This window comes from Marmota flaviventris, chromosome 15 (assembly GCF_047511675.1).
Source record: "Marmota flaviventris isolate mMarFla1 chromosome 15, mMarFla1.hap1, whole genome shotgun sequence".
Classification (NCBI taxonomy): Eukaryota; Metazoa; Chordata; class Mammalia; order Rodentia; family Sciuridae; genus Marmota; species Marmota flaviventris.
In genome coordinates, this window is record NC_092512.1 from 46,971,954 (window position 1) to 46,999,743 (window position 27,790).

At 33.4% G+C, this 27,790-nt stretch overlaps 1 protein-coding gene across 1 annotated transcript in view; it reads left to right on the top strand.

Annotated features, from left to right (window-relative positions):
• Positions 1-27,790, top strand: part of Mmp16 (matrix metallopeptidase 16) — a 253,559-nt gene that overhangs the window by 224,582 nt on the left and 1,187 nt on the right. The window contains exons 8-9 of the mRNA XM_027947595.2: positions 14,795-14,945; positions 24,240-24,355. Of these exons, the coding sequence (XP_027803396.1) occupies positions 14,795-14,945; positions 24,240-24,355 (267 nt within the window). The remainder of the gene's footprint in view (positions 1-14,794; positions 14,946-24,239; positions 24,356-27,790) is intronic.

Genomic DNA, 27,790 nt, shown 5'->3' on the forward strand with positions numbered 1-27,790 from the left:
GTCTTATCCCCAAATCTTTAACCAGGATTTGAAAACTTTGTTCTGTAATCACCAAATAATAAATATTTTAGATTTTGTCATTACTATAGTCTCTATTATACATCCTCCTTTGTTTTTTATTTGTGTGCCTGTTTTATTAATCTTTTAAAAATGGGAAAATTATTCTTAAGCCACAGATCATAGTTTGTCATAAGCCTCTGTCTTAAATGATAACTGCAATAGTAGCACTCAACAAAGATTTATAGAATAAACTAAGAATAAAATGCAAGCCCTATCCTGTGACCACAGAGCTAAACATGTTGGTCTCAGGCTACACCAGTTAGATTGGGCTCCTGTCACTCATAGGTTCATGCATTACTTCTTTAATTTTTTCTTTTCTTGTGCCTTTCTTGTCTTTATTTTTCATTCCTTTCTTTTTTTTTTTTTTGGTCTTTGACTTTTCTTCTCTGAACATAGGACTTTTATTTTTTGTCTTCTAATTAATACTACACAATAATGCTCATATTTAATCTGCATAATCTCATATTTTCCCCTTTAACCAAAGTCCATGTTCATATATAAAACATTAGCCACATATTCCCTAAAAATATTTGGTGTTAACCTTGCTTTTATCTTGTATAAGAATTTGAAGACATAGATTCAACTATTTAGTTATAAATTATAAATGCCATCTTAGTAATATAAAAATAACCACAACCTTAATATTCATATAAACTCATAAATATCTTTGAAAGAATGGGACAATACTAGTCATAATTCAAACTACATATTTTGGCATAATTTACATATTTTCTTGAACTGTGGACAGAATTGTATTTGTACATTTATATTCAGTGAGAGTTGTGAGAACATAAATTATAAAAACTAAAAATGTAAACAATTTGTTCTCTATATGCATATGATAGATTCTATATTTTTATCATAATCTCATTACCTTTTGGTATGACTACATATAGTATATCAAAACATTAAGGGTGGCTTCAGCTTTCAGTCAAAATATAATAACAGGTATCAGACATATCATTGTACCTTAAACACACAAAAAGTGGGCAAAGTACATGAAAGGATTATTTTCAGGACACTGAGTACCAAGGAACAAAGGACAGTGAATCTCCAGAGTCAGATGACATCTGAAATTGCTCTGGGCAATTGCTCTGCCCAGATGCCTATGAAGAATTTTCCCCCAGAGTATTTTCTAGGTTGTAGCATGAGGTGGGGGAAATTCAGACAAAAACTCAGAAGACTTTCCAATTGAGGACAGGAGTTGAGAATCCAGGGTGAACAAGTGGCTACACTGTTCAGGATAAAGTCAGGCAGAGAAAGCTGCACAGAGAGGCCTGGGGGTTGGTAGACAATCCGCACATACATTGGAGAGAGCATTGCTTAGTGTGTGTTTAAGGAAACTCAAGTTTAGAGACTCATTTCATAGGAGCAGAAGGAGCAGTGTCTGGCACTCAGAGAGGGTTTATGATACCAACTGCTACCTGCCACCTGTCATGGGCAGTGGATACAGTACTGAGACAGGCCTAACCTCAGTAGTCAGGAATAATTATCCTAAAATGAGTACTCCCCTGGTTCTGCCTAACAAATATTTAAGGTAACACCTGAAGTCATCAAATCTATACCAAGCAACAGATCTATTTTAAAGTTCAAGAATATTTATAAAGATGTAAAACTACTAATCCCCAAATGTAAAATATATAACATCTGCCATTCCCCATAAGTTCAGGAGCAAGACAAGGATGTCTGCATGTATCAAGTCTATTTGACATGATACTAGAGATTGTATCTAGTGTAGTAAGGCAAGAACTATAAATAAAAAGCATCCATATTACAAAGAAAGAATCATAGTAATAATACAGTTGTTCAAAGAGCAAATTGATTATCTATGTAGAAGTAATGCAGTCAACTAGAAAGCTTCTCAAATTGATAAGTTAATTTTGCAAGGTTGCAGGACACAAGATAATTATATGAATATCAATTATGTTTCTATATACCTTCAAGAAATATGAAGATTCTGAGATTTTGCCTTGCTTGCAAGCTACTAATTTAGTGTCACTTTCATGAATGTCAGAGGAAGACATGAGAATTTGCAGTCACAGAAAAAGACACACACACATTTAGGAGCCAGAGTATAGATATTTTCAATAAGTTTTCTGAAGCCCGGTTCTCATGTTTAATATGAATAGGGCCAGCTAACTCCTGTGTATGTAACCACTTTTGCTGCAAAAAAGGAACCACAAACTTAAAAAACTTTAATTCATCATAGTGTGAAGTAAACCTGCCTGAATTTTTTCCTGAAGTGAAGCATTTCTTTATTGTTTTGGACAGTAAACAAATCTTCCCCTAACTAGGAAGGAGACACTGTCTCTGTAATCCCAAGACTATTTGGTATACAGATGTCTTGGAAATGTATTACAGAACAAAGGCAGTCACCGCCTCTGCCTGCAAGACATACTGAGAAAGAAGATGCCTATGAAGAAATTTCCCCCATCTCAAACCATCAAAGAGCAATCAGGAATTGAAAGGAGGAAAAAAAAAGTTTTCATGTCCTAGTGTCCCCAAATATCAACTAGTATGGAATCAAACTGCAAACAGTGTGAAAGACCTACACATTGGAAACTACAAAACTTTGCTAAGTGAAAGTAGACTTAGTAACTGTACAAATATGCTTTATTCATGAGTCAGAGCACTCAGTATTATTGCTATGCTAATTCTAACCAAATTTATAAGTTCACTGAAATCCTAATTAAAATATGTGCAGCATGTTTGGTAGTAATGGTCAGGCTGATTTCAAAATTCATATTCAAACATGCATACAATCAAAACCACTTTGAAATTACTACTTGATTTCAAGTCTTATTTTAAATTTATGGTAATTAAGGCAGTGTGACGTTGGCTTAAAAATAGAAAAAGTAGATCACCATAACAAAATAGAGACCAAAAAATGGACTCAAACATGTATGGACAAGTAATTCTTAACTAAACTTTCCTTTGAAAAGTAAAGAGAAAATTTATTGCAGAAAAGACAGACTTTTCAATAAATGTCCAAATATGAATATCCAAGGATTCTGGATATTTGTATGTACAATAATAAACTAATCCATACATTGTATCATATACAAAAATTATTTCAAAAATTATCCTAAATGTAAGAGCTAAACCTATAAAACTTCTAGAAAATATCAGAGACAAATGTTTGAAACTTTGGCTTAGGAAAAAAATATCTTAGAATAAAATGTCAGAATCATAATCCACAAAAGAAAAAATGAATTAAAAATTTCTCTCTAAAAACACTTTTTAAAATTTTTTATTCGTTTTAATTAAAATGAATAAAAAAATTTAAAAAGTGTCTACATGACAGTAGAATGCATTTATGTACTTTGTTATACATAGATGGTATATAATTTCTCATTTTTCTGAGTGTACATGTTGCAGAATCACATTGGTCATGCAGTCACAGATATATATATATATACACATACACATACAGTAATAATGTCTGTTTCATTCTACTATCTTTCCTATCCCCACATCTCCTCCCCTCCCATCACTTCACTCTACCTAATCTAAGGAACTGACACATTTAAAGAAATGAAGTCTAGCACAGACAAGGTACAGTTCTTGCCAACCATGTATAGGATAAAGGCTTTGTACCCAGAATATATAAAGAACTTTAAAAACTCAATGCAAAGAAAACAAAATATCTCAATAAAATCAAGGAGAGTTTAAACAAAAATTTCACCAAGAATGATATATGGATAATAAATAAGTACATGAGGAAATGCTTAACTTTATTATTCATTAGGAAAATATAAATTAAATTCACAATGAGCTACCATTACTGATCTGTTAAAATGGACACAATTTGAAAGATTGACAATGTCAAGTGTTGGCAAGATTGAAAGGAACTGCAGCTTTCATTCTTAGCTTATGTGAATGCAAAACAGCACATTCTTTCTGGAAAACACTTCCATACATCTATAATTGCAATATTACAAAATTGGAAACAATTCAAGTGTTCTCAAGAGGTGAATGGATAAACAAACTGTGGTACATCCAATAATGGAATTATATTCAGCAATGAAAATGAATAAGCTACTAATTAACACTACCACACAGATGAAACTCAAAGCAGTTTTGCTGAGTGAAAGAATTTAGGCAAAGCAAAGGTACATAATGTATCATAATATTCATATAACATTATTGAAAATGCCAGCTGAACTATAGCAACAGAAAGTGCCTCAGTGGTTTCCTGGGGAAAGTTGGAGAGAAGGAATACAAAGAGGCATGAGAAAACCTGGGACGATAAAATTGTTCATTATCTTGATTATGTTGATCATTCAATGGGTATATTTGTGTCAAGATTTAACAAATGATTTACTTTAAATATATGTTGTTCATTGCATGATAATTATATCAAAATAAGGCTGTTATTAAAGAAAAAACTTTACTATGCATTTCTGTCTGTGCTGGAATAGTTAGTTCATGGAAGTAAAATATTCTAATTTTAGTTCCTTAGTGGTGCTCAGAGAGAGTCAGGTGGGGTGACCCCTTAAGCACAGGCACCTCGCTCCTCAGGAACTGCCCATCAGTGAAAGTGCCAGCATCTGAGAACTTCAGTAGAATCAAAATTAGCTGCATCTTAATAAAGAATTTATCCATTTACTAAAGATAGAGAAAAATTTTATATAATCTCAACTTAATTTTAAGCAATACTAACTTACAATGATGTAAAATATTATAAAGTATTTTCTAATGAGTACCTATAATGGAAATAGCTAAAAAAATATGTTGATAACCACTTCCTATCTTATCATTTCTATTTTATATTGTTTATCTGTATTCTATTTTTCCTCATTTCTTTAGTCTTATTTTTGTTCATTTTTAAATGTTTTACCATTTTATTACCTATGTTTCCCATAAAAAACCTTCAAAGGAAGCAAGGTACAAGTAAGTACATAAACATTTTAAAGAATTATTTTTTTTCAAATTCACCTATGTAGATTGTGTGGTCTGGTTTTGTTGTTGTTGTTGTTGTTGTTGTTATTGATGTTTGTTGTTTTTGGTTTTTAATTTTGTTTTTTTGTTTTGGTTTGTTGTTGTTGTATCAGGACACCATCACACACTGCCTCCACCATAGTGAAGATGCTCCGAAGTGTTGTAGCCTGTGTTTGGGTGTGGGGGGAGGATCAAACCCCTGGCCTTTCTTATTAAATGTCAGCAGGCTGGTGACTTGGCTTGTGTGACTATCACTGATCTACCTCTCTTGCCCCTCTTCTTGACATTTGGCAGGGAACACCAAGGCATTCGCCTTTATTCATGTTCATAGGGTGGTTTCTTTTGCTAGAGACCCAGGAATTGAAAATGCATCACACCTCAAGGAAGTCATCTGCTTTTCTCCAGCAGTGGAGTGCATTACACACTGAGCTTGTCAGCTATCTTACTATTACTCAGGTAGATCCAATATAATAGGGCAACATTTTTGTAAACAAAACTAAGGCAGATGTTTACGTTCTCAATTGCTAGTCATATTCAGACTGAATGGTTATGAGATAATAATATTTAAAAAAAAATCTAGGTTGAAAATTGAGCTGGTACAATCCTTTCAGGAAGAGAAAGTAAATTTTAAAATGAAGCTGCTAAGCATTGTCAAAATCAAGTCGTTGAAAAGTTCTCTCAAAATTCCTTTTGTTGCTATTATTTAATAACTTTAAACAGTACTTTTCACTGTGTCTGACAGTTTCATTTCAAGAAGTAAAAATCATTTATAGGATGGAAACTAAAATATATGAGGCAGAAAGAAGAGCATAATAAAATTTGGGAATAAGAAAGGCATACAGAAGATGTACAGCAAAAGAATAATTGTCTAAAAATATGTGGCAGCGGAAGATGGCAAAGAAAAGAGCTGTTTATTTCAGAAATGGTTTCTATTACTTGCATTTTTACTTCATTTTGAATGAATACTCATAAACCAGCAATTTCTGTATGCTGCTTAGAATTCATTGTTCCTGTGAGGTTTAGGGAGTTCTAATGAAGTTTATTTGAAATAGAAACACATTATTGATTACATAATACAATGGATACCCTAAAAGAAATATTTCACTATACATAGGTGTGTGCAGTGACTACTTATTTTTCTGTAGAATGGAAAATTATGTCTAAAGAGCTATACTAGATTAAGGTATTTACATTTAGTGGTATTAGTAACTACAAAAATGAATTTATCATGTTAATTTTTAATATCAGAAAATTCTGATATTAACCTTATGTTGTATATTGAGATGAAATGGTCATCTGAATCAAAGATCCAAATATTTGATGATTGAAATTCTTCATTGATGATACACCTATTCTTTCAACATGTATTTAAAAAGTCTGTGCTGTATTTTATTATATCTATTTGGATTTATAATTCAAACTGCAGTATTTTCATATCAGTATTATTTGCATACCTAAAAACTTTCCTCCTCCTCAAAACCTTTTATTCTCCAAGTGGCATAGTAAACAAAAGGTTGCAAGAATACACAGAGGCAAAGTTAGGAGGCCAAGAGGTTTACTGAAGAGGGAGGTCAGCTTTTGAAGGATCAAGGGAAAGCAAGCTGCTACACCTATGACATAGTCTTGGCAAACCCAGTGTTGAAATTCAGAGCAAAGAGTGACTATTAAAAGAGTCTTGTGTAGAGCAGAATGGCCAGACTTCAGTATTCTGTTTTGCTTATTCTTTGGCTGGAGGCTGCTGGAGAAGAACATGACCTTCACCCAACTGATAGGAGACTCAGAGACACCTGGCTGATGGCAAGTTCTCTCTTGAAGGGAGATCTGAGCTGTACACCTCAGTGGCTACCACACTTGCATATGCATTCAAAATTCTCTGTTAACTAGATAATATTGTGGAACCTAGAAAACATAAATGCTAGAAACCAAAAGTCATATGACCTTTAGAGTTGTATATTTATTCAGATTTTCTTAGCTATCTACTTATACACAATAGAGAAATTTAAACATATTTCCAATAAAGAGCGCTAGTGTAGATCAGTATACCTAATCATTTATTAATGGTATTATTTATTTACTGGAGTAAGTTAAGAGCAAATTTGACCAGTATTTCTACTATGTTATAATATTAAGAAGTACCATTACAGACACCATGAGCCAAAAACAGAGTAAGTATATTTGATATCTCATTATTTCCAGAACTCCAAATGAGAGGTGTTGGATCTTATGCACAAATTTAAAAAAAAAAGACTCAGATATAATGACTTTCCCAGGATCTTACAGATCATAATTGATAGCTCTGCCATCCCTATTCTGACTTTAAACCTTTTGCATGCTGAAGTAAACCAAGAATCTAACAAAAAAAGGAAAAAAAAGTGTATGTATGTATGTATGTATATATGTGTGTATATATATATATATATATATATATATATATATATATATATATATGCTTTTTGGTATTTTTTTCAGATCCTTGAAGTATTTTTAAAGAATACGTAAATATTGAATAGTGATTAGCTCAGGCTTTGGAGTTATCCAGCCATTAAGAATGTGCATCCCCATATTTCCTGTAAAAGGCCACACAGTAAAGGCTTTATTCTTCAAGATCATATGATCTCTCTTGTAACTACTCAGTTCTGTCATGAAAAGGTCATGGAAAACATAGGCAGTATGTAAATAAATGGACATTATTCACAAATAAGCCAAAGCTAGTGTTCCTAGTTTACTGACCACTGTTGTATTAGAAGACATAATATATAAATGTTTGTGTAGAGTTTTAGGGACTCTGAAAAACAAGTATAGCTGATTGTATTTTTAATTTAATTTAATTTTCTTTTTAGTAATGAGGCAAGAGGGGTATCTATTGACTTAAGATACAATGAGCAATAATGAGTAAATACAATCGTGTTAATAAATGTAGAGGAAATCATAAGCAATTCTGAATACAAAGAGTGTGAACCTGTTTTGTTTAGACAGTTGATTTGGGATAATAAAGTGAGCACTGAATTAAAAGACCTGGATGATAGTACAGATCTATTAAAAACTGCCTGTATGGTTTAAGGCACATCCCTTCTGGGACCTGTAAAATAAATGGAGGCATTGGCTGGGTTCTCAACAATCTTTCTGATTTAGTATATCTAAATAATACAGTGCACTTCCACCAGTAACATGGGCTCGGTTGCAGGGTTTTAAGAAACAGGTATGAAACTTAGCTTCCAGAGTAGGCACTGTCTTCTTGATTAATAAAGAAGAAAATGAAGAGGTCAGATGTCATTAGAAACTACATTTATCCTGGAAGGAATAACATTTCATTTAATTATTAAATTCTTCATGGGATTTTTTTCTCTAGTGTCTATATTCTCCCCTAGTCTGTCAGCTCCATAAGATCCTTCTTCATCTCTATACCTGCAGTTCCTATTTCATTGACTCTATAGGCTCTTAATAAGCAGACTTTGACTAGGTAAATAAATGAATCCCATTGAAAAATCACCATAGTTGATGATTCATAAAGTCCTTTCTAACTCTCAACATTCTTTGTGATTATACTTTTTATTTAAAGTTTCTCAGCCTTTAGCTCTGGCTTGTTGATATTTTCCTCTACATTCTGCCAAGTGCAATGTCAGTGAGGACCAGTTTTTTCCACTTGCTCTAGAGTATGTTGACTTCAAATGAAATCCAGCAAATACCTTCATTCTGACAAAGAAGCAGTATTTTCTGAGAACCAGACAGTCTGATGGTAAGGTAGTTAAAAACCTACCTTTTATGTTCAAAATAGAATTAGTTGATTATGAAATTCATGTACTAAAAAAACTTTGGAAATAAATTATTTTGTCGTGTGAACATCTTTATTTACTAAGATACAAAAGTAATTATATAATTGTATCTCCTTAGAAAACACTTGGAAAATTAAATGTTATCACTCATAATCATTGTTATTTCCCTGAATTCTATGACTCAAATACTGCAGGCAAGGTAGATATCTCCCTTGAAGTTTTGTATTTAACTGCTGGGAATCCACCAGGCAAACCTATGTTTGCTGATAAGTTTTCTGGTTTGCCTTGCTTTTTAAAGGGCACATAAGTTCATATTTTTAAAAATCACTTGGTGTTTTTTCCTAACAGAAAATAATGCTATTCAAGATCTTCTATAGCAAGGCTATGATCATTAAAAGTGAATGACTGATTATATCTCCGATTTGTTGATGGAAAACACTATACCAACAGTATAGAAAAGTGTTTTTGTAACTCAATTTTTAAGTAACAGTTTTATAATAGAATAAGAAGAATTTCTGAGAACAACTGTTTGTTTTTCACAACATCCTCTCCTGAGACACAAGGACAACTTATCAACTAAGGTTTTGTGAACATTTTCTCTTGCCATGTACACCAGGGCCTCCTGGGTATTGATTCATCCAGTTTAATCCCTGGAAATAGTGTGAAGAGACTGTCGTGCAAATGATAAAATTTAGGAACTGAGAAAGGAAGTATTGTAAAGCATGCCAGAACATTCCTGCATGAAAGAACAACTGAGTTGAACTGATTAAAAATTTACTCTAAATAGCTAGCATGGGAGACATCAAAACTATATACCCTTTCCTAATTAAAAATGAGAGGAAAGGAAAGGATGCCATGAGTCTCTGAGGTGCAGGCCAGCAGAATAGGCCTTTCCTTTTCTTCTATTGTTTTAAGATCCTCTATTTTAATAGCTACAGAGACATGACTAAACTATGAAGCATACTGTGAAACAGCTCCTTGAATGTTCTATCTCATTGAATCTGGCAAGAAAATGATCTGGACCTTTGGGTGAGGGTTTTTCTTTATGAAATTTCCAGATTTAACAAGGGCTCAGGATAGGTTTATATTTGTATGACAGTATTTCCCAGCACACAATTTAATATAATCACTTACATAAATGGGGTATGCCCCACAATACTGGGGTATGCCTTTATACTTGCTCAGACTTCATGGTAGTAAGAAAATTAATTTCTCCTGCTCTGTTAACAGGATTCAAGACTAATGAGTACAATGTTATTGATGTAGCCTTTATTGTCCCATTTTATTGATCCTCTATTTGATTATTCATGTAATATTAAACATGGTTCTTTGCATCAATAACCATTTGCTAAGTACCTCTTATTTCCCAGGCATTTTTATGGGATGCTTCAGGAAAATATCATGTCATGTATGATATTTTTCCTTAAGTCTTCTCATAGCCTGGAGTTGGGAGAAAGTTTGTGATCCATGCCAGCCAGTGTAGTGTACTAGTTAACAATACAATAAAGGTAAAGACCGGGTACTCAGACAATAAATTGGCCTGTGTTTCTCAAAAAGGAAATCTTTTCCAGGGCAATGACACTGTATTTTGAAACAGTCATCACATTTTTCCAAAAAAGGGAGACAGATGGAATGAGAATGAGATATGTCACCTATATTGAAAGGAACCTTGAATGGCATATAGCTGAACTTTGAATTTTATCCTGAATGCAATGAAAAAAAGTCACTGGAAACTTTAAACAAAAGAGAGATGAGGTTTGCCTTTTAGGGAAATCTCTTTAATGACCTTGGGAAGAGTAGATAAAAGAGAAACCAACTGGTGGCAGGGAGCTTAGAAAGGAGAATTTTGGAATAATATAAGCTAGAAAGTTGTTGTTAAGGCACCTGGCTAGATGAAAACATGGAACATTGGCTAAAAGCTAGAACCCTGGTCAAAAGACTTGGGAACTCAAATGCATCTAATATCTTTTTTGACATTTAAATGTTCAAAATTTGTATTGAACAGTCTCATTCAGTTAAATGAAAATGAACCCAGTTGGGTTAATAGAGCTTAAAGGAGATTTGTAGTGTATGACAAGAACTCACAATTCAGGAATAGAGAACTCTCTTTGTGACCCCCTGGTCACTCTCCCCTTCATAGTTTGCTCTTCACATCTATTTCATTCTCTGTTCTCTTTCACTCCATCTCTCTTGATAACAATTTCTACCTCCTCATAATGTCTTCTTGTCCATAGCCATCATGGATTCTCAGGCTTTGTACTATATAACAAATATTTTCTCCTACTGAGTGGGAAACTCTCTCAATGCCCCCTGGGCCATGTTGCCAAATGAGAAATATGGATGGCTCTACTCATCTCTGCTCCTCTGACCACAGCATATCTCCATAGCTTCCTCTGCAGCACTTTGGCTGGCTCCAGGTTTGGAGTGATAGCATAGAGGGAGACAATGGAGGATAAGAGATAAAGCAATTATCTTTAGAAGGGATATGGAAATGCCTAATGCTAGCTACAATGAGAGTGGGATTCAGCAGACAACTTCAAGTGAGAGTTAGGAATTCAAATAAGTTGCATGTAATAAATCATTAAATATGAAAAATAATGTGAGCCCCTGACTAACTAATAGGCCATCTACCCAAAGAAGGAAAAGAAGAAGAAAGATCTTGGGATGAATACAATTTTGGACTCGTAAATAATTTTGCAGAAAATCCCAATAGGTAACTATATAAGCTGTTTGGCTTTCAAGAGATATTTGGATTAGAGAGCGCCATTTATTACCACTCTGTTTTTTGGCTTCTGAAATATTCTATTATTTTATTCTTTATCATTGCCTCTTCTTCTTTCTCTTCATTTGCATATTCTTCCTTTATGTGATCTTATTTGAAGGTCAAGGTTTCTAGAAGCCCAGTTCTGGCTTTTCTTTGTTTTCTCTATATACTCTCTCCTAGATAATCTCACTAAATTGTAAATTATAAACACCATGTTTATGCTATAACTTAAAAATTTGTCTTCACACAGGCACATCCAGTTGATTACATGATTTATGTAGATATCATGCTGACATCTCAAACTCTTGATTTGAACCCACCTTTATTCGTTTTTGTCTTATTGAATAACACTCTGATTCTCTTGTCTACACAAGCCAGAACTTGAGGATCATCCTTGGTATTATCTTTGTTTACTCCCCTCTGCCAGTCCCTCAGAAATGCCTATAATTCCATCTCTAAAATATATCATGAATTCATTTTCTCTTCTACACCTAAATTTATGCAACTTTAGTTCAAACTACAATTGAAGAACATTCTAATGCAACTATTCAATGATTTTGTCTTTGTTTTAAAACAAAATTCAAACTCCTGTAAAGGTTATCTGATCTTTACCTCTATCCTTACTATACACTCCTATCATATTATGTTCTAGTCACATAACAAACTTCTTCTCATGACAGCATATGTTCTTGTTACTTTCTTCATCAAAAACAACCTTCACTGAGCTGGACCCTTTGAATGATACAAGTCCACAATTGAATAGGAGGATCATTCCTGTGTCCAATATAAAGTAGCCCCCATCCCATCCATCTCACATTCATGTCCTTTTTCTGTTTTTAAACACTTATTCCTCTGGGGGTATCTTCATTTATTTGTTTGCTTATTTAAGGCTGGTTTTCCCATACACATTCATTAGAATCTAAGCTTTAAGAGATAGAGATGCTGCTCTCCTTGTTCACTCTCGTACCTCTAGCATCTGCAGCAACACTTGGTATATGTACTATGGAGGTTGTTGAATGAGTGATTCAGTTAATTACTTCTTGCAAAAGAAACTTGACACGTCTTTTAATTTCTTCCTACAGTAATTCATTTTTCACGAAAGAATAAAGTCACCTTTTGAAAATATAAAACTGATTGTGTCCCTTTATAATTTAATCTCTGATGGTTTCCTAGTGCACTCAAATTAAAATCAGACCCATAGGTTGGTTATCAGTGCCATCCTCCTTGCTCATTACTGTCCACTAATCTTTCACTCCCTTGATAACTAATTCTCTTCTGCTTGGTCACTTTTCCTGACATTATTTGCATAAATACTTTTTTTCTTTAGATTTTTTTTTGTACCAGGGATTAAACTCAGAGGCACTCAACTTCTGAGCCACATCTACCCTATTTTGTATTTTATTTAGAGACAGGTTCTCATTGAGCTGCTTAGTGCCTCGATTTGCTAAGGCTGGCTTTGAACTCGCAATCCTCTTGTCTCAGCCTCCCAAGCCACTGGAATTACAGGTGTGTGCCACCACACCCGGCTGGTATGTTATTTTTTTAGAGAGATTTTTCCCTGACCTTAAATTAAGACCCTCTATTTTTTTTTCTTTTTCTCAGTTTAGATTGTTTCTTGATAGCAACTATTAGTTTTTCTGTTGTTGCAATTATATGTATGTGCATTTGGTTTCAGTCTGCCTCTTCATGTAGGATGATCATGGTGGAGATTCAGTCTTTCTCTCTTTAGTATTCTTAGTATATAACATGATTCTTAGAATACCGAGACACTCAACATTTTACTGTAAATTATATCAAATGGTAATAGAACGTCTTAGAAAATAAATGAGATTTCCCATGGTTTCAAACTCAAGAGTCCTCATTAAATCCAGGCTGAAGATGTGGAGTTTGGTTTTGGTTTTGGTTTTGTGTTGTTTTAGGGCAGCATATTGTTTAAGAATTTTAAATGTCTTTAGGTGTGACTTGAATGCTCCAGTAAAAGTAGTCCTCATCCAAGAGTGGTACTTAAATATTTTAAAATAAAGCAAGGCCTTACATTAGTTAGTAAGGACATAGGGACTCCTATTTTGCCAAATATTAACCCAAGGAGAGGTTAGTAATTCAATAGGTTGCTGGATCTTTTAAAAAAAACTAAGTGGTCAGAGAAGAGAGAGAGAAGCTTTTGGGGCAATGGATATTTACTGACTTTCATAGAAATGTCTCAAAATTAGTGAAGATATCCAATTCTGCCATCTCTAACTTAGCCCTTGTAGGCATCTAAGTTTGTGATTCCTTCTGTTATAGAGAAAGAAAAAATGAGAGCAAGGAACAGAGTCCCTGACAAAATAAGTTCAGAAAAGAGCACTGCAGAAGATAGAGAGGAACCAAAAGAAAATGGCTCTCTAGCTGCTTAGGGAGGAAAGTGCACTACACTACACGGTCAATTCTGTCAGTAGATAAGGGTGAAGAACTGTTTGGAGGGACTTGAGGGCTCCAAGAAGAAAAGAAGTTTTATGCACTGTTGGGTATGAAATCAGCTTTCAGTGGAGGGAGAACTGGTTTGGAGACAACTAGTTGAGCGTACTGAGAAGGACGTGGTGCTCAAGTGTGCTGGGACATGAGGCAGGAGGAGGCATGTCATCTTCAGAGAATTTCCAAGCAGCAATACAACTGACCGAAGTTGGCCTGCTCTTGAATGTTATCATGCGCTGGCAATTCTGCACAGATTAGGGTTTAAATTGTCCTCCCCTCAGTTACCACTCTTATAGAGAGGAATAGTTATAGCTGAAAGGGGGCAGAGTCAGAGGAGGATGGTTTATAAGACTAGAGTGTCTTGTGACTTTTTACATAATAAAAAGAAGAGGTCAGCCTAGAGGAAGTTCTTCAACAGAAAAGACATAATCATTAAAGCAATTTGAGGACATACAGAATGTACAAAACCCAGGGATGACTTAGCTTTGAAGAAAAATAGGGGATCTAATTCCCAGGGGCAGAATCCTGGATTTGTGACTCAGAATTATGTCTTTAGTACTAGTTGTAAATTTATTTTATTTTTTAAATGAATGCAATTTTGGATATATTACTGTGTAATTATTCATTATATCTGTTTTTGAAAATAACATTGGTGTTTCAAAAATAGCATCAATATTGTAGACATGACTGCTACTAAAATATTTCAAAGATTCCATGCAAAATAATTTAAATGCATTGTGCTAATAGAGATATTCTAATCTGACATTCAATTAATGCATTCTGCATTTGCACTTATTTCGTACAGGTAACAAATATTGGGTATTCAAGGACACAACTCTTCAACCTGGTTACCCTCATGACTTGATTACTCTCGGAAGTGGAATTCCCCCCCATGGTATTGACTCAGCCATTTGGTGGGAGGACGTTGGGAAAACCTATTTCTTCAAAGGGGACAGGTCAGTACACACATCACATAGGAAAGAGTTAATGAATGTTTCCAGAAGTCAGTGTTTCTGGTCTATCATAGGCAAGCACTGTTGATGACGAATCTGTGTGGCTATAAACTCAAGTTAATGCAATAGAAAATATTTTAATACATTTTAAATAATATAATATTTAAGATAAATCACCATATAATGAACTAATGTGACTTTCTTTTGATGATTTTTTTTTAGATTTTTCTTTCTAATACATTTTTTAAATTTATTTTTTTTAGTTCTAATCAGTTATACATGACAGCAGAAAGCTTTTTAATTCACTGTACACAAATGGAGCACAACTTTTCATTTCTCTGGTTGTACACGATGTAGTATCTATTGTATCACATGTGTTGTCATATATATACCTAGAGTAATGATGTTCATCTCATTCTACTGTCTTTCCTACTCCTGTGCCCCCTCCCTTTGGCCCACTCAAAATTCTTCCATTCCCCCCACACCCTCTCATTATGGATCAGCCTACTTATTATGGTCTATATTTCTACAATATATATTCTTTCTTTTCTCCATGTTCTTTACATGCCTATAAAGCTACATAGACAGTGAATATATGTGTCCTTATAGTACATTTTCTTATTATTTTACTTTAATTTTCATGAAAATTAAAATACTTCTTGGTACAAGAAAAAAATACTTCTCAGTACAAGCTTTGTGTGTCCTTACACTCAATGTTAAATGATTACCCTTCACACACAGTTAATTGTGACCATTTTCAAATAATTTCAGTTTACTCGCAAGTCCTATTCCCTCAGAAGCCATTTATTAAGTTACCAACAAGCAGATGCTGTGAACTATTAACAAGCTATCACTGTAGTAGATACTCTTAGTGTGAAGTATAACATCCCTTCCCAGCAACTTCTTCTCCTTTTTCCTGTGACATCACTAACAGGATTCATAAATTATAACTAAATTGTTAGCCTTATAACTCACAGTAGCTACCAGGTATACATAGCTCCACCCCTGTCCATTCTTTGACAGATATTACATATAAAATATATGAAGACTGTTTTTATTAATTTAAATAAATACTAAGTAGAAAAAGTAATAAAGATGAAAACTCAAATTTCAACTAAATTGTTATTAGCTGGGTAACAATATTAAAGCAGTAATTAGCCCTCACTGGTTTGTGGGACTTACTTATGCCATTGGGCTGCCTTTTCTAAGCACATTATAAAGAATACATAGGCTTTAATGTCCTTCGTGCTCCTAAAGAGTTTGCCTGATTACCCTGGCATAAAATATCCCTGTTTGTTATCTCCAGCTTTAAGAGAAAAATAACTAAGGATATAAATATGTTTATTTAAATTTTATGATTTTTAATTGTAAATGATTTCAGACATTGAGTTTTATCTGTGATTAAATTCTATAATTGGCCTCCATGTGTAAGAATGTTCGCTTTTGACTTCATTTCATTATCAACTTTTATATATATTATATTTCTATAACAGAATATCCATAGATTTTAATTCATGAAAATATAGTCAAGGCTTTTCTAAAACATTTTTTAGTAAATCACAAACAAAAGGATTCAGCATAGAGATGTTTCCTAGAGCCACAAAAAGCATAATGACTCTCAACAGTACATAATAGAAGAGAAAAAATGAAGAACTTATTGTCACAGAATAATGACCACTAAATAAAATAAATGTGCAGACTTATATTCTTTAAAACGTTATAACCCTTGAGGTTCTTTAATTCTTTAGTTTTGATTATTTATATATACTCTTTCAGGACTAGGCATAGGACAGAAGGCTGAGAAGATATGTTGGAGAGATTGGTTTTTAGACACAGAACAAGAGTTTAGCTTTTGGGCTCTGGATGTAGCACAGTGGTAAAGCTTGCCTAGCATGCACAAGGCACTGGGTTCAATCCTCAATATGGGTTGGGGAGTAGTTTGGCTTTCATATAACAGTTTAAACAAGAGTTTCATATATAATATTAAAAGTTATCATTTAATTATCAGATAGTTCTTTTCCTATATATGCCAGAAATATTTTTTTAATCTTCTTCCCCTTCTAAAAATTTAGTTCTTATTAGAAAAATTTTACTTTACAGATAAATATTAGTTATTAGTATTAATATTAAATTAATTTGAGAGATACCTCAAATTCATGAAATCAGTTTAGATTTGATACCAAATTTATAATAAAGATTGTTAATAAATAAGAAAACAGTTTCAGTTCATTTCCTTCCTACTTCAAACACTTTTTGTAAGATAGAACAAAGTGTATAAATATACTCTTATTACTTGTGTTTTATTTAAATTACTGTGATTTTATAGGCTTTAAAAATATTGAAAGTAGAGTTCCATATAATTTCCAGGTGTATTATCTGATGTATCATGAATTATAGGTGTTGTTAAATAAATTACTGCATATTTATATAATTATATAATTCCAGAGTCATAACATTTATCAATACATTCATTCTAGATTTATGACCCTACCTAATTGTACCTAGCTGCCTGCAGTGACAATATGACTATAAGGCAGTCAATTCCATTTTCAATAACTTTAATGTCTGCTTCCTTCAGGTGTCTGTACCAGTCCTGGCTTAGCCCTCATTAATTCATTTAAAATTTATTTTTTAAGATATACTATATCACATGTGCTAGACAATAAAGATAGATAATATGAAAAACTACAAGGCTTCCCATGGCTCTTACATTCTGTTGGAGTGAAAATAAAATAATGACCTTAATGATTTTTACATTGAAAAATGTTACAAAGAAGTATGGCAAGGTTTTTAGGGATAGAGATTCATTGGAGATAAGGAGTAATTAGGAAATAGTGGAAGTTGGAGAGGAACTCACTTGTGAATGGCACACTTGAGGGGAACCTGAAGAGGGATAGGCTTTAGCTATATGAAACTATTCAGACCAATGTGTCGTAGACAGATGAAATAGTTGTGCAAAGGACATGAAAAATAGGACATTCAAAAACAGAAGAAAGCATTGTGGTTAGAGCATAGCCATTAAGTGGTCAGAAGAGGTCAACCAGGTCAGTAGAGATCCAATGGCACAGCGTCCTGGAGGTCATCAGGAAGACTTTGTACTGAGTAAAATGGAAAGGCAGTATAGATTTTCAGGAGCACAATGACTTGATTTTATGTGTGTCCCTAAAGATCATTCTGGCTGCTGTGAAGAATGGGCTTCCAGAGTGGAAGTAAGAAGGGTACTTGGGAGACCATTGGACAGGCAGAGAGGACAGGTAGTAGTGGAAGTGAAGCAAAAGAGATAGATGAAGGGTTCCTTTTGAATGTAATCATAATAAACTGTTATTATGACTTGGATCTCAGGGGACATGAAACAATTTCTAGGATCTTCACCCAAAAATTGAGTAGTGCAATTTCTGGAGATAAAGGAGACAAGGAAAAGAATATTGGGGGGAAGAGATGAAGAGATTGAAATGTCCATGTTGGATCTGAAGCATCTATTTGAAAACCAAATGAGAGGAATCAAGTAGGCAGTTGGATAATTGAGTTTGCCTCTGAATGGAAAGGTCAGTGGGAGGCACAGATTTGGGAGTAATTGACATATAAAAGGTATTGAAAGCAGAGGTCCCCATGAAATCTTTTAAGAATGGAAATAATCAAGAGTAGAGGAAATGGTGGTTCTTTAAATAGATCTGTAAATGCAGATTAAAATATCTACTCTTTCACTACTTCACATACAGCATGGAACTCGGTCCCTCAGATTCCTGCTTGCCCTTTTCATAATAGACTATAATTTGGTACTTGGATGCATTTTGGTCTTCATAGCATTTAGCTCTAAAATGCTATGTTTCTAAATCACTTCTTAGCATCTTCTCACAAATAAATTCCAAGATTCTAGTGTGATACAGCATTCGAAGTTCAACTATTGAGAACTGTAAAATCATATTTTTAAAAAGACAAAATTCTGGCCCACCTTGAAATTTTTTAAATTACCACTAATAGTCAAATAGAAAAATACTTCCAGCTTAAATTGTGTTTATAAATTAATTACTTTATGTATATTTAAATCATTCAACAACATAGTAAAAAATGATATTTTCTGTTTTGTCGCATTTTAAGTGTGTTTCTGAAGAGTATGATTATTTGGGTATGAAAAAAGAAGCATTCTATTATTTTGTGGTCATAAATCTTGAATCTGGGCAAAGAATTGCAACCATGTTGGATTTATTTTTTTTTTATTTTTTTATTCTAATTTGTTGTATATGACAGCAGAATGCATTACAATTCATGTTACATATATAAAGCACAATTTTTCATATCTCTGGTTGTATGCAAAGTATATTCACACCATTCATGTCTTCTCATACATGTTTAGGGTAATGATGTCCATGAGATGGACACTATGTTGGATTTAAAAAAAAAAAAATCTGTCATGTGAAATGACCCTTGAGTCCACTTGAATTTAGTTTGCAATTCAGTATCCAGCACTATCTAATTAAATTGTTTCACTACAGAAACTTCTGTATTGTTTTATTTCTTAGCATAGAAAGCATTTTAAAAATTTACGTCACATGAATAACTCTTTTCTCCTATGCATGTGATTCATGATCAAGTCTAAAATCTGATTAATGAATCTTATTTCTTATCATAATTGTTTTAAAACATTAAGAATGCTTCTCTCAAAGAAACATCTAATTAAAATCAAAATTCTACAGTAGATTCCAGTGGCTCAGGAGGCTGAGGCAGGAGGGTCACAAGTTCAAAGCCAACCTTAGCAACTTAGTAAGGCCCTAAGCAACTTATCAAGACTCTCTCTCAAAAAAAAAAAAAAAAAAAAAAAGACTTAAATTCTTGGGATATGGCTGAGTTGTTAAGTGCCCCTGCCCTGGGTTCAGTTCCCAGTTTAAAATTTTAAAAAATCTACAATACACATGACTGATGATCAGAATGAAAAGGTATATAATGTTCATTTATAAACCCTTTCTCATTTATTGACCCTTCCACACAATATTCCAAATTTTCTCCACTATAACATCTAAATTTTAAAGTCCTCAAGTAGTTTATTTAAAGAGTTCTAGCCTGAATATGCTATTTTGTTTTTAACCAATCCATAAACTTATTTTTCTGGGAGGAAAATATCAGCAGGTTGAGCTTTTTTGTTAATGTTGGAAAATGTTCAAATATGTGAAAATTAAAACCCAAACCTTTATTTAACAAGCCCCAGTACCTTTAGCAAGACAACCCTGAAAATAGTTAAGCATTTCTAATCACATTCCAGTCTACTGGATATTCACAAAGCTGACACACAGCAGGCAACCTGAGGGTTCAAGCCTACACTGAGATTCTCAGATTGCAAAGTGATCCCCTATTCTAATTTTACATTATCTGCTGGGAGAGAGAAAATTCATTTATTTTGTAAATTTATACCAGAATTATGTGGCTATAAAAGAATCTAATAAAACTCACATTCCATGGATATTTTCTTGAAACGTACATTCTATGAATCTTATGTGTCTGGCATACAATGGGGAGGCTCAAAAGGTTCTTTCCTGGCACGTGTGAGGCATTGGGTTCAATCCTCAACATCACATAAAAATAAATAAATAGATAGATAGATAAAAGTATTGTGTCCATCTTCAACTTAAAAAAAAGTATCAATGGGTGAGAGTTATCTATGAGAGAATAGAAAAAGGAAGGAAGGAAAATTATACATAACAACTATACCTCAACAATAAGAGTGAAAAGTAAATATATTATCAGGATGCTATATGCCATGAGAGTTACTAGCAGCAACAAGGTTGAAAACATACTGAACTATGAACCAAAGAGGGCTCATTTGAATTTCAGCTCTTCCATAACACAGCAGAGCAAAGGTAAATAAGTCACTTATCTTCAAATAAAATGATGTCCAGTGCTGTGACACTGATTGAGCAACAATATACACTATAGTTATAGTTAGGACATTTTATAGAGAACATTATAGTATAAAGATTGTTGAGGGAGTTAAGGGAAATCAAATAATAGAATGTATTATATAAATTTGCTTTATGGGCACAAAACACAACATAAAATATAGATATTATTATATAAAGAATAATATGATTACTTCTCAGAAAGTGGTTTCTAAGTATGTAGTAATGTTACTAAATGACTGCATCATACCCAGGATTTTAAATTATTCCAAAATTCAACCATTTCAAACTGACTTTAACTTATATTTTATGTAATTTAATTATGCCATTTATTGTAAGGTATATCATTATTTAATCTATCATTGAAGGGAAACCCTTCCAAGTACATTTTTTTTTCCTTTTTTTCTAGGGGTAGGGAGTTAACAGTGATTGAACTCTGGGGCACTTGAACATTGAGCCAAATCTCCAGCCCTATTTTGTATTTTATTTAGAGACAGGGTCTCACTGAGTTGTGTAATGCCTCACTTTTGCTGAGGCTGGCTTTGAACTCGTGATCCTCCTGAGCCATTGGAATTTCATGTGTGCACCCCCATGTCCTTCTTGCCAAGTACATTTTGATTCTGTAACAACATGCATTCTGATCCCTAGAGATGTAAAATGGGGGGGGGGGCTATTATCTAAGAAATAAAGTATTTCGATATTTCCTTGTGAGAAGCTTTCTTTGGTTAAGTGGAAGAAGCCACTAACATATGTGTTGTAAATTCCATTGAAGTATTAACTAAAGAGGAGAGAACTTTATATTATACCCATAGTCTCAAACACAGTGACCATTCTGTAGTCATCCCAGAATGTTCTACAGAAATGGAATATTCACAAATAATTCAAAAGAAGATGTTTTTAAGAACAAAGTGTGAAAGAAACTGTATTTCAGGATTGGTAGCATGACATTTGAATAATTTCATTTCATTATCCAAGAAAGATAGGCACCTATCACAATTATTTCACCTCATTGCTTCTTCATGAAGCTTTTTCTAATTTGCTCATCAGATCTGCTCTAATTTGCCTGTGATGAGTATCTGTGGCAAACAAGTGTGAGAGATTGTTTCCCTTTCTGGGTAAACACAGCTTTGTAGGTTACAAATGGGAACACTTCTTGAAGCAATGTTTTCCTCATTTCCATTGAAGATGAAGGAAGTACTAATATTGCAAATATTATCTGAGTGAGTTTCTAGGTATTTATAACAAAACTTACTGCACAAAATCTGTAGATAAAGGATACTCCATAAGAACTAGCACAGAAAAACATTCAGAGTAGATTTTTTTTCTAATTTTAGGCAAAATAACTAATCCCAAGAAGAATTAAATCATTTACCAAACCTGGGTGGATAAAACCTAGATTTCAGGGCTGGGGATATGGCTCAAGTAGTAGTGTGCTCGCCTAGCATGCGTGAGGCACTGGGTTCGATTCTCAGCACCACATAAAAATAAAATGGGGATATTGTGTCCACCTAAAACTAAAAAATAAATATTTTTTAAAACCCATTAGATTTCATAGGTAATCATGGATGTTTAGTTGGGAGAAGGAGACATATCAAATAAATTGGGAAAATATATTTGATGATATCAAGTAAACATGGAAATTATATTCATTGTGAAAAGAGTAAAGACTTTTGAAATCAGACAAACATGTTTATACATCTATCTGTCAAGAATTCTCATTCATATAGGGACAGCGATTACTTTATCGTGGATTTTTTGTGAATAAAGAAGATAATCCACAGAATTTTGTGATTTTTGGATTTGGCATTATGCCTAAAATAGGCAATATTACTCTGGATTCCAGTAGTTTTGCCCCATTATGACAATATTTTTTAATATAAAAATATAAACTTGTTTTATTCTTAGAACATATAGACAATAATAAGTGATCCAAAGTAGGGATATTCATTTTCTTTCATAGAAGTCTGGGGGTTCTGGAAAAATGGCTTGAGGGCACCCTGTGAAACAACAGGAGCCAGATGGTTCTGACTCTAGCTGAGCTTTGCTTTACAATTTTAGTACCTTAACTCCATTCAAGATCTGTCCTAAAGTCTACGCTCATATACACAATGTTCTCATCTATAATTCCACTTTGATGTCTGAATTCAACACCCTAACTCTCAGGATTCAGACTGCCATCACATATTTTTCCTTGCTTTCTTATGGCAACAGTAATCTTCCAGATTATCAGGCCCAAAGATCTAAGGTCACGTTCAATTTCCTTCTTTCTCACATTTCAAATCCAATTCATCACTAAGTCCTTTGGTCTGTTTCTTTAAAATATATTCCCAATCTGTTAAATTATCATCAGCTCTATAACTGACTCCTCATTTCAAGGCTTATTGCAATGACTTCTTAACTAGTATCTCTGCTTCTGCTTTATCTCTTTCAACTCCTTTTGCATGAAGCAATCAGCATATTCTTTTCAAGATGCTCTTAAGGCATCTCTACTCAAAGTATATATTTTCATATCCCTTAGAGGAAAACCGAAGGTTTTATGTGGTGTAAAGACCTATCTCACCTTAGATTCTGGTTCCTGCTCAGACTTTGTGTCTAATCACCCTCCCTTCCTGGTAGGTGCTCAAGTACTCCATGCCTGTACTTTCCACAGGAACTTCACCTCCTCTGCTTGCAGTGTTCTCCAAATACTAAATGTGTTGTTCCTCACTTTTATCTGCTCAAATGTTAGCTTATCAAAGAGGTCTTCTCTTTCTACTAGTTTAAAAATGTCTCCTACATATTCCTAGATAACTCTATCTGCCTTTTTTTTTTCCTTCATAGCTCTTACTATCTTCAATCACTGCATGCCTTTTTTGATAATTGGTTTATTGTCTTTATACTCACATATCCTAAAATCTAAGATCAAGGAGACCTGGGGCACATCTGTTTGTTCAAGGTTCTGTTTCTTAAAAAAATCAAGATTCAGTATGTGCGCACACTTGTGAGTGCATACACACACATAGGTTTGTGATACCCTTATGAATTGCAAATATACTTAGGTAGAATAATATAGTTAGCATTTTTATGAATTTTAGCAGACTGAATAAATGCTAATTTTAACATATATAGGATATGCATAGTAATATATACATTTTAACATATGCAGGATATGTATAATAATAAACACATTTTTAACATATGCAGGAAAGGAAATAGAATAAATACCTTATGCCCCCTGTCTCTTCAGATGTTCCATAAATCACTTACAGGTATATAGGCAATAGTGTCAAACATACAGCAATAATTTAATGAATGATAACTGTAACTATTTGTTGTTTTTTTTTTGTATGTGTGTGTGTGTGTATATATATATATATATATATATTTTTTTTTTCCTTTGTGTGTGTTGTTATGTTGTCCTTTTTAGGTATTGGAGATACAGTGAAGAAATGAAAACCATGGACCCTGGCTACCCCAAGCCAATCACAGTCTGGAAAGGGATCCCTGAATCTCCTCAGGGAGCCTTTGTGCACAAAGAAAATGGTATGCAAGATGTGCATTACACATTTCTTAAGTTTCCTAACTATTGTAGTAACACACTGTTCTTTTTCATTATGTTAAATCACTGGGAGATGCCATACTTCAGCTATGTAATATTTATATAAACTTTCCTCTTAGATTAGTATTTAGTACTATGCTGTACTTTTTAATCTCAACTTACTTAATTTTGTGAAGAATCATTAGAAAGATATACAGTTAATATTTTAACATGGGACAGTATAGATACCTTTGAATTAAACTCACCTATATGTCTATTAACATCTCTGTAAAGATAATAATAACAATATATGTGGGATAGGAACTGGCCTCGAGAGGAAGATAGTAGTATAGACCAAAGAACAAAGCACCTAATAATAATGCAAGTTGAATATTATATTTATTTGCTGCTTGCTTAGAGTGTTAGCAAACAAGCAAGATCCTCATTCAGTACAGTCAGACTAGAGAGATTGTATAATGACTTCATACAAAAGCAAAAGGTAAGCCATGTACATGACATTTGATAACCAGAAAATCCAAGACAATGGGACGCTGAAACATTGCCTTTACTTCACTCTTCCACCATTATAGAAATCCATTGTTGTAGGAATCCTCTCCCAATGGTCAATTTTTTTAAAAGTCCACAGGCTCAAAATTAAGCTGTAAATATTTATGCCTTTTACATTGAAGTGAAATATGCCTACCTATTGATACTAATTCTGCCATCTTGGCCAATGAAATATGAGTATCTGATGCCATTGAATGTCTTCTCTGTTATCAGGATTGCTACATAAATTCATTATATCGAATTTAATTGTCCTACATAAGTACCTCTTTACCAACACTAAACTCGTTCAAATAACTTATCCCTGATTGTAAAATTTGTAAGATATGTACTTAAGTCTTGAAACTAAGGACATTTTAGCCCCAATAAATATGATTTAATGCACTGTCTCCAAAGAGGAAACATTAACGTGTTTTTTAAATTGTTTTGCTAAAGTAACTGGCCATCTGTTATATCTGGTTAAATTTTTCATTTGGTCATACTATACAAACCCAGGTTTCCTGAGATTGTCGCTTCCTAAGCCATCCTCCTTCCGGTTTTCCCTGTAACCATCTTAACAATTTTTCTTTCTTCTTTTTAGTTCCCTAAAAGTAAAGAGGAAATAGCAATAGTCCAAATTAGATTTGACTCTTTCAGAATACGGTGGAATGATTTCTTAACATAGATTACCTCACAGTGTTTTTCACACAGCAGCATTGGTTTTTAACTGTAATAAAACCATAGTAAAGAATCAACCCCTCCTTCAAATTATTCCTACATATGTTGTCAAGTCACACTTTTCAAATATTCTATTTTTTCTCTTTGGAATTCACTTTTGAAAGAAACGCAAAATTCCAATTTTAATTATCATATTTTGTTTTACCTTTTGCAGCCCCGGGTTTGGCCTATTAACATAGTTTTGTCCCCTGGTTCCGTCAGTTTGGTGTATTTATTCTTCCCCTCAACACTCACTCTCTGTTAAAATACCACAAGTTTGATTTAAACAAACATTTCCACAGGAGTCAGTTTATTCACAAATATTTACCAAACACTTAACTGCCTACCAATAAACATGTAAAAGCCCAAAATAGGACATAGAGGCACTGCCATTGGAGAACATCCATTCACCACTACAACTGCAATGAACTGTCATTACATTTTTAGGATGAAGCAATAGAAAACTAACTAGTGAGATCTGGCCAAACATAAAAGAAAAAAATCATCATCAAAGTATATATTGCAACCTCGCTGATTTCTTTCTCAAAATTTTAATTCTTATCATATGCAGGAGCATGACATCAGAGCTGTTTTTAAAACAGAAAAAGATATAATTAACTAAACATTTCCTCAACTAATTGACATTTCAGAAGTGAAAAAAGTAAACCTAAATTATTGAGCGAGAGATTTTACAGAATAAAGGTTTAGCATATTTCTATCACCAATATTTCAGTCTGCTTCTTTTCAACCACTTATGTTATTTAACAAACTCCTACAGACTAGATTCCTTATTTCTAACAATTGCTTTCAGTAACTACAAATTCTGTTCCTATATATGTAGTGTCTTACTATAAAATTTAGCTTTTAGAACTGATAAATATGAAATGCCCAGTAGCTTAGATAGTAATTAGCTTTGGCTAAAAATTGAAGATGAGGACACTTCCAGCTGTTAGTTTCCAGTTTATAAATATAAGAAGTACGTTCATCTATTTTGAAGGTCTGTTTAATTCTAAATCAGTGCCATTGTTCAACTGTGATCATCTAATGTGCTGTTATTTGGCAGGCCTTCAACATTTCTTCATCCAAGCTTGTTGAGTAATTACACTGGATTTCATTAGTGCGATCAAATACCAGCTCCCTACAGAAAAATTTGAATCTACATACACCTGTTTTCACTTGGCAAATTGCTCTGATTGCAGAACTGTCCTTCGAAACTAAAAGCCACAGCAGATTTTCATGGCTTTGAACAGAAAGACTTCCAAAAGGAAGTTGACCTGAAGTGATAGTCTATCCTTTCTGGAATTTTTTTGTGCAACGTTGGAGTTCTTTATTTCAGGGGTGACATCTATTACAACCTTTGATATTAAACCAACAACATCATTCATTGAGTGTTCAGACTTTATACTTATAAAAAATATTTAAATCCTGCTTTCACCACGATACATATGTGTGTATGTGTATATACATATATGTGTATATGAATATCATATATGTATATATTTTTTAAAATCTACAACCCTCAATATCTTTCTGAAAAAAATGAGTAGTAATTTCTACTTGACCAACTAGTTGTGAGGCTTAAAAGAGACGGCATATACTAAGTTTTTACACTTACATTTCCCATGATTACAACATCAAATATTTCATTTTTTTCTTAGTTTTACTGCAAAAACAAGAATTAAGTCCAAGTAGCACAGCCAAAGAAACTTGACATGAAGGAGCTATAGACAGAAGAACAGAGTAGATATCTGCCTTAAAAAAATTAACAGCAAAGCATGGAGAATAATCCTAAATGCATACGTATAATTTATTTGTCAGGAGCTCACAAAGTGAGCAACCAGAATGTTTTAGAACATGAATCATATATATTGCCGAGTTCTTTGAGCCTTCCACATACCACATCCTCCCCCAGGAATTGTAAGTTGCTTAGAAGTATCAAAGTTATAAATGTAGATTTGTTTATTCCTAAAAGGATTAATAAGGGCTTTTAACCACTCTATAAAATATAATTAGTTGACACAAATTTAACATAACTAAGTACATAAGTTAAACAACAGGGAAAAAAGAAGGGGAAAAACAGATGTGGCCTAGAGCCAGAAATGAGGTTAGCACACAAAATACTATGAATATCTATTTATTTGTTAAGATTTCTAGCAGACAAAAGAAAACACCTCCAGTTT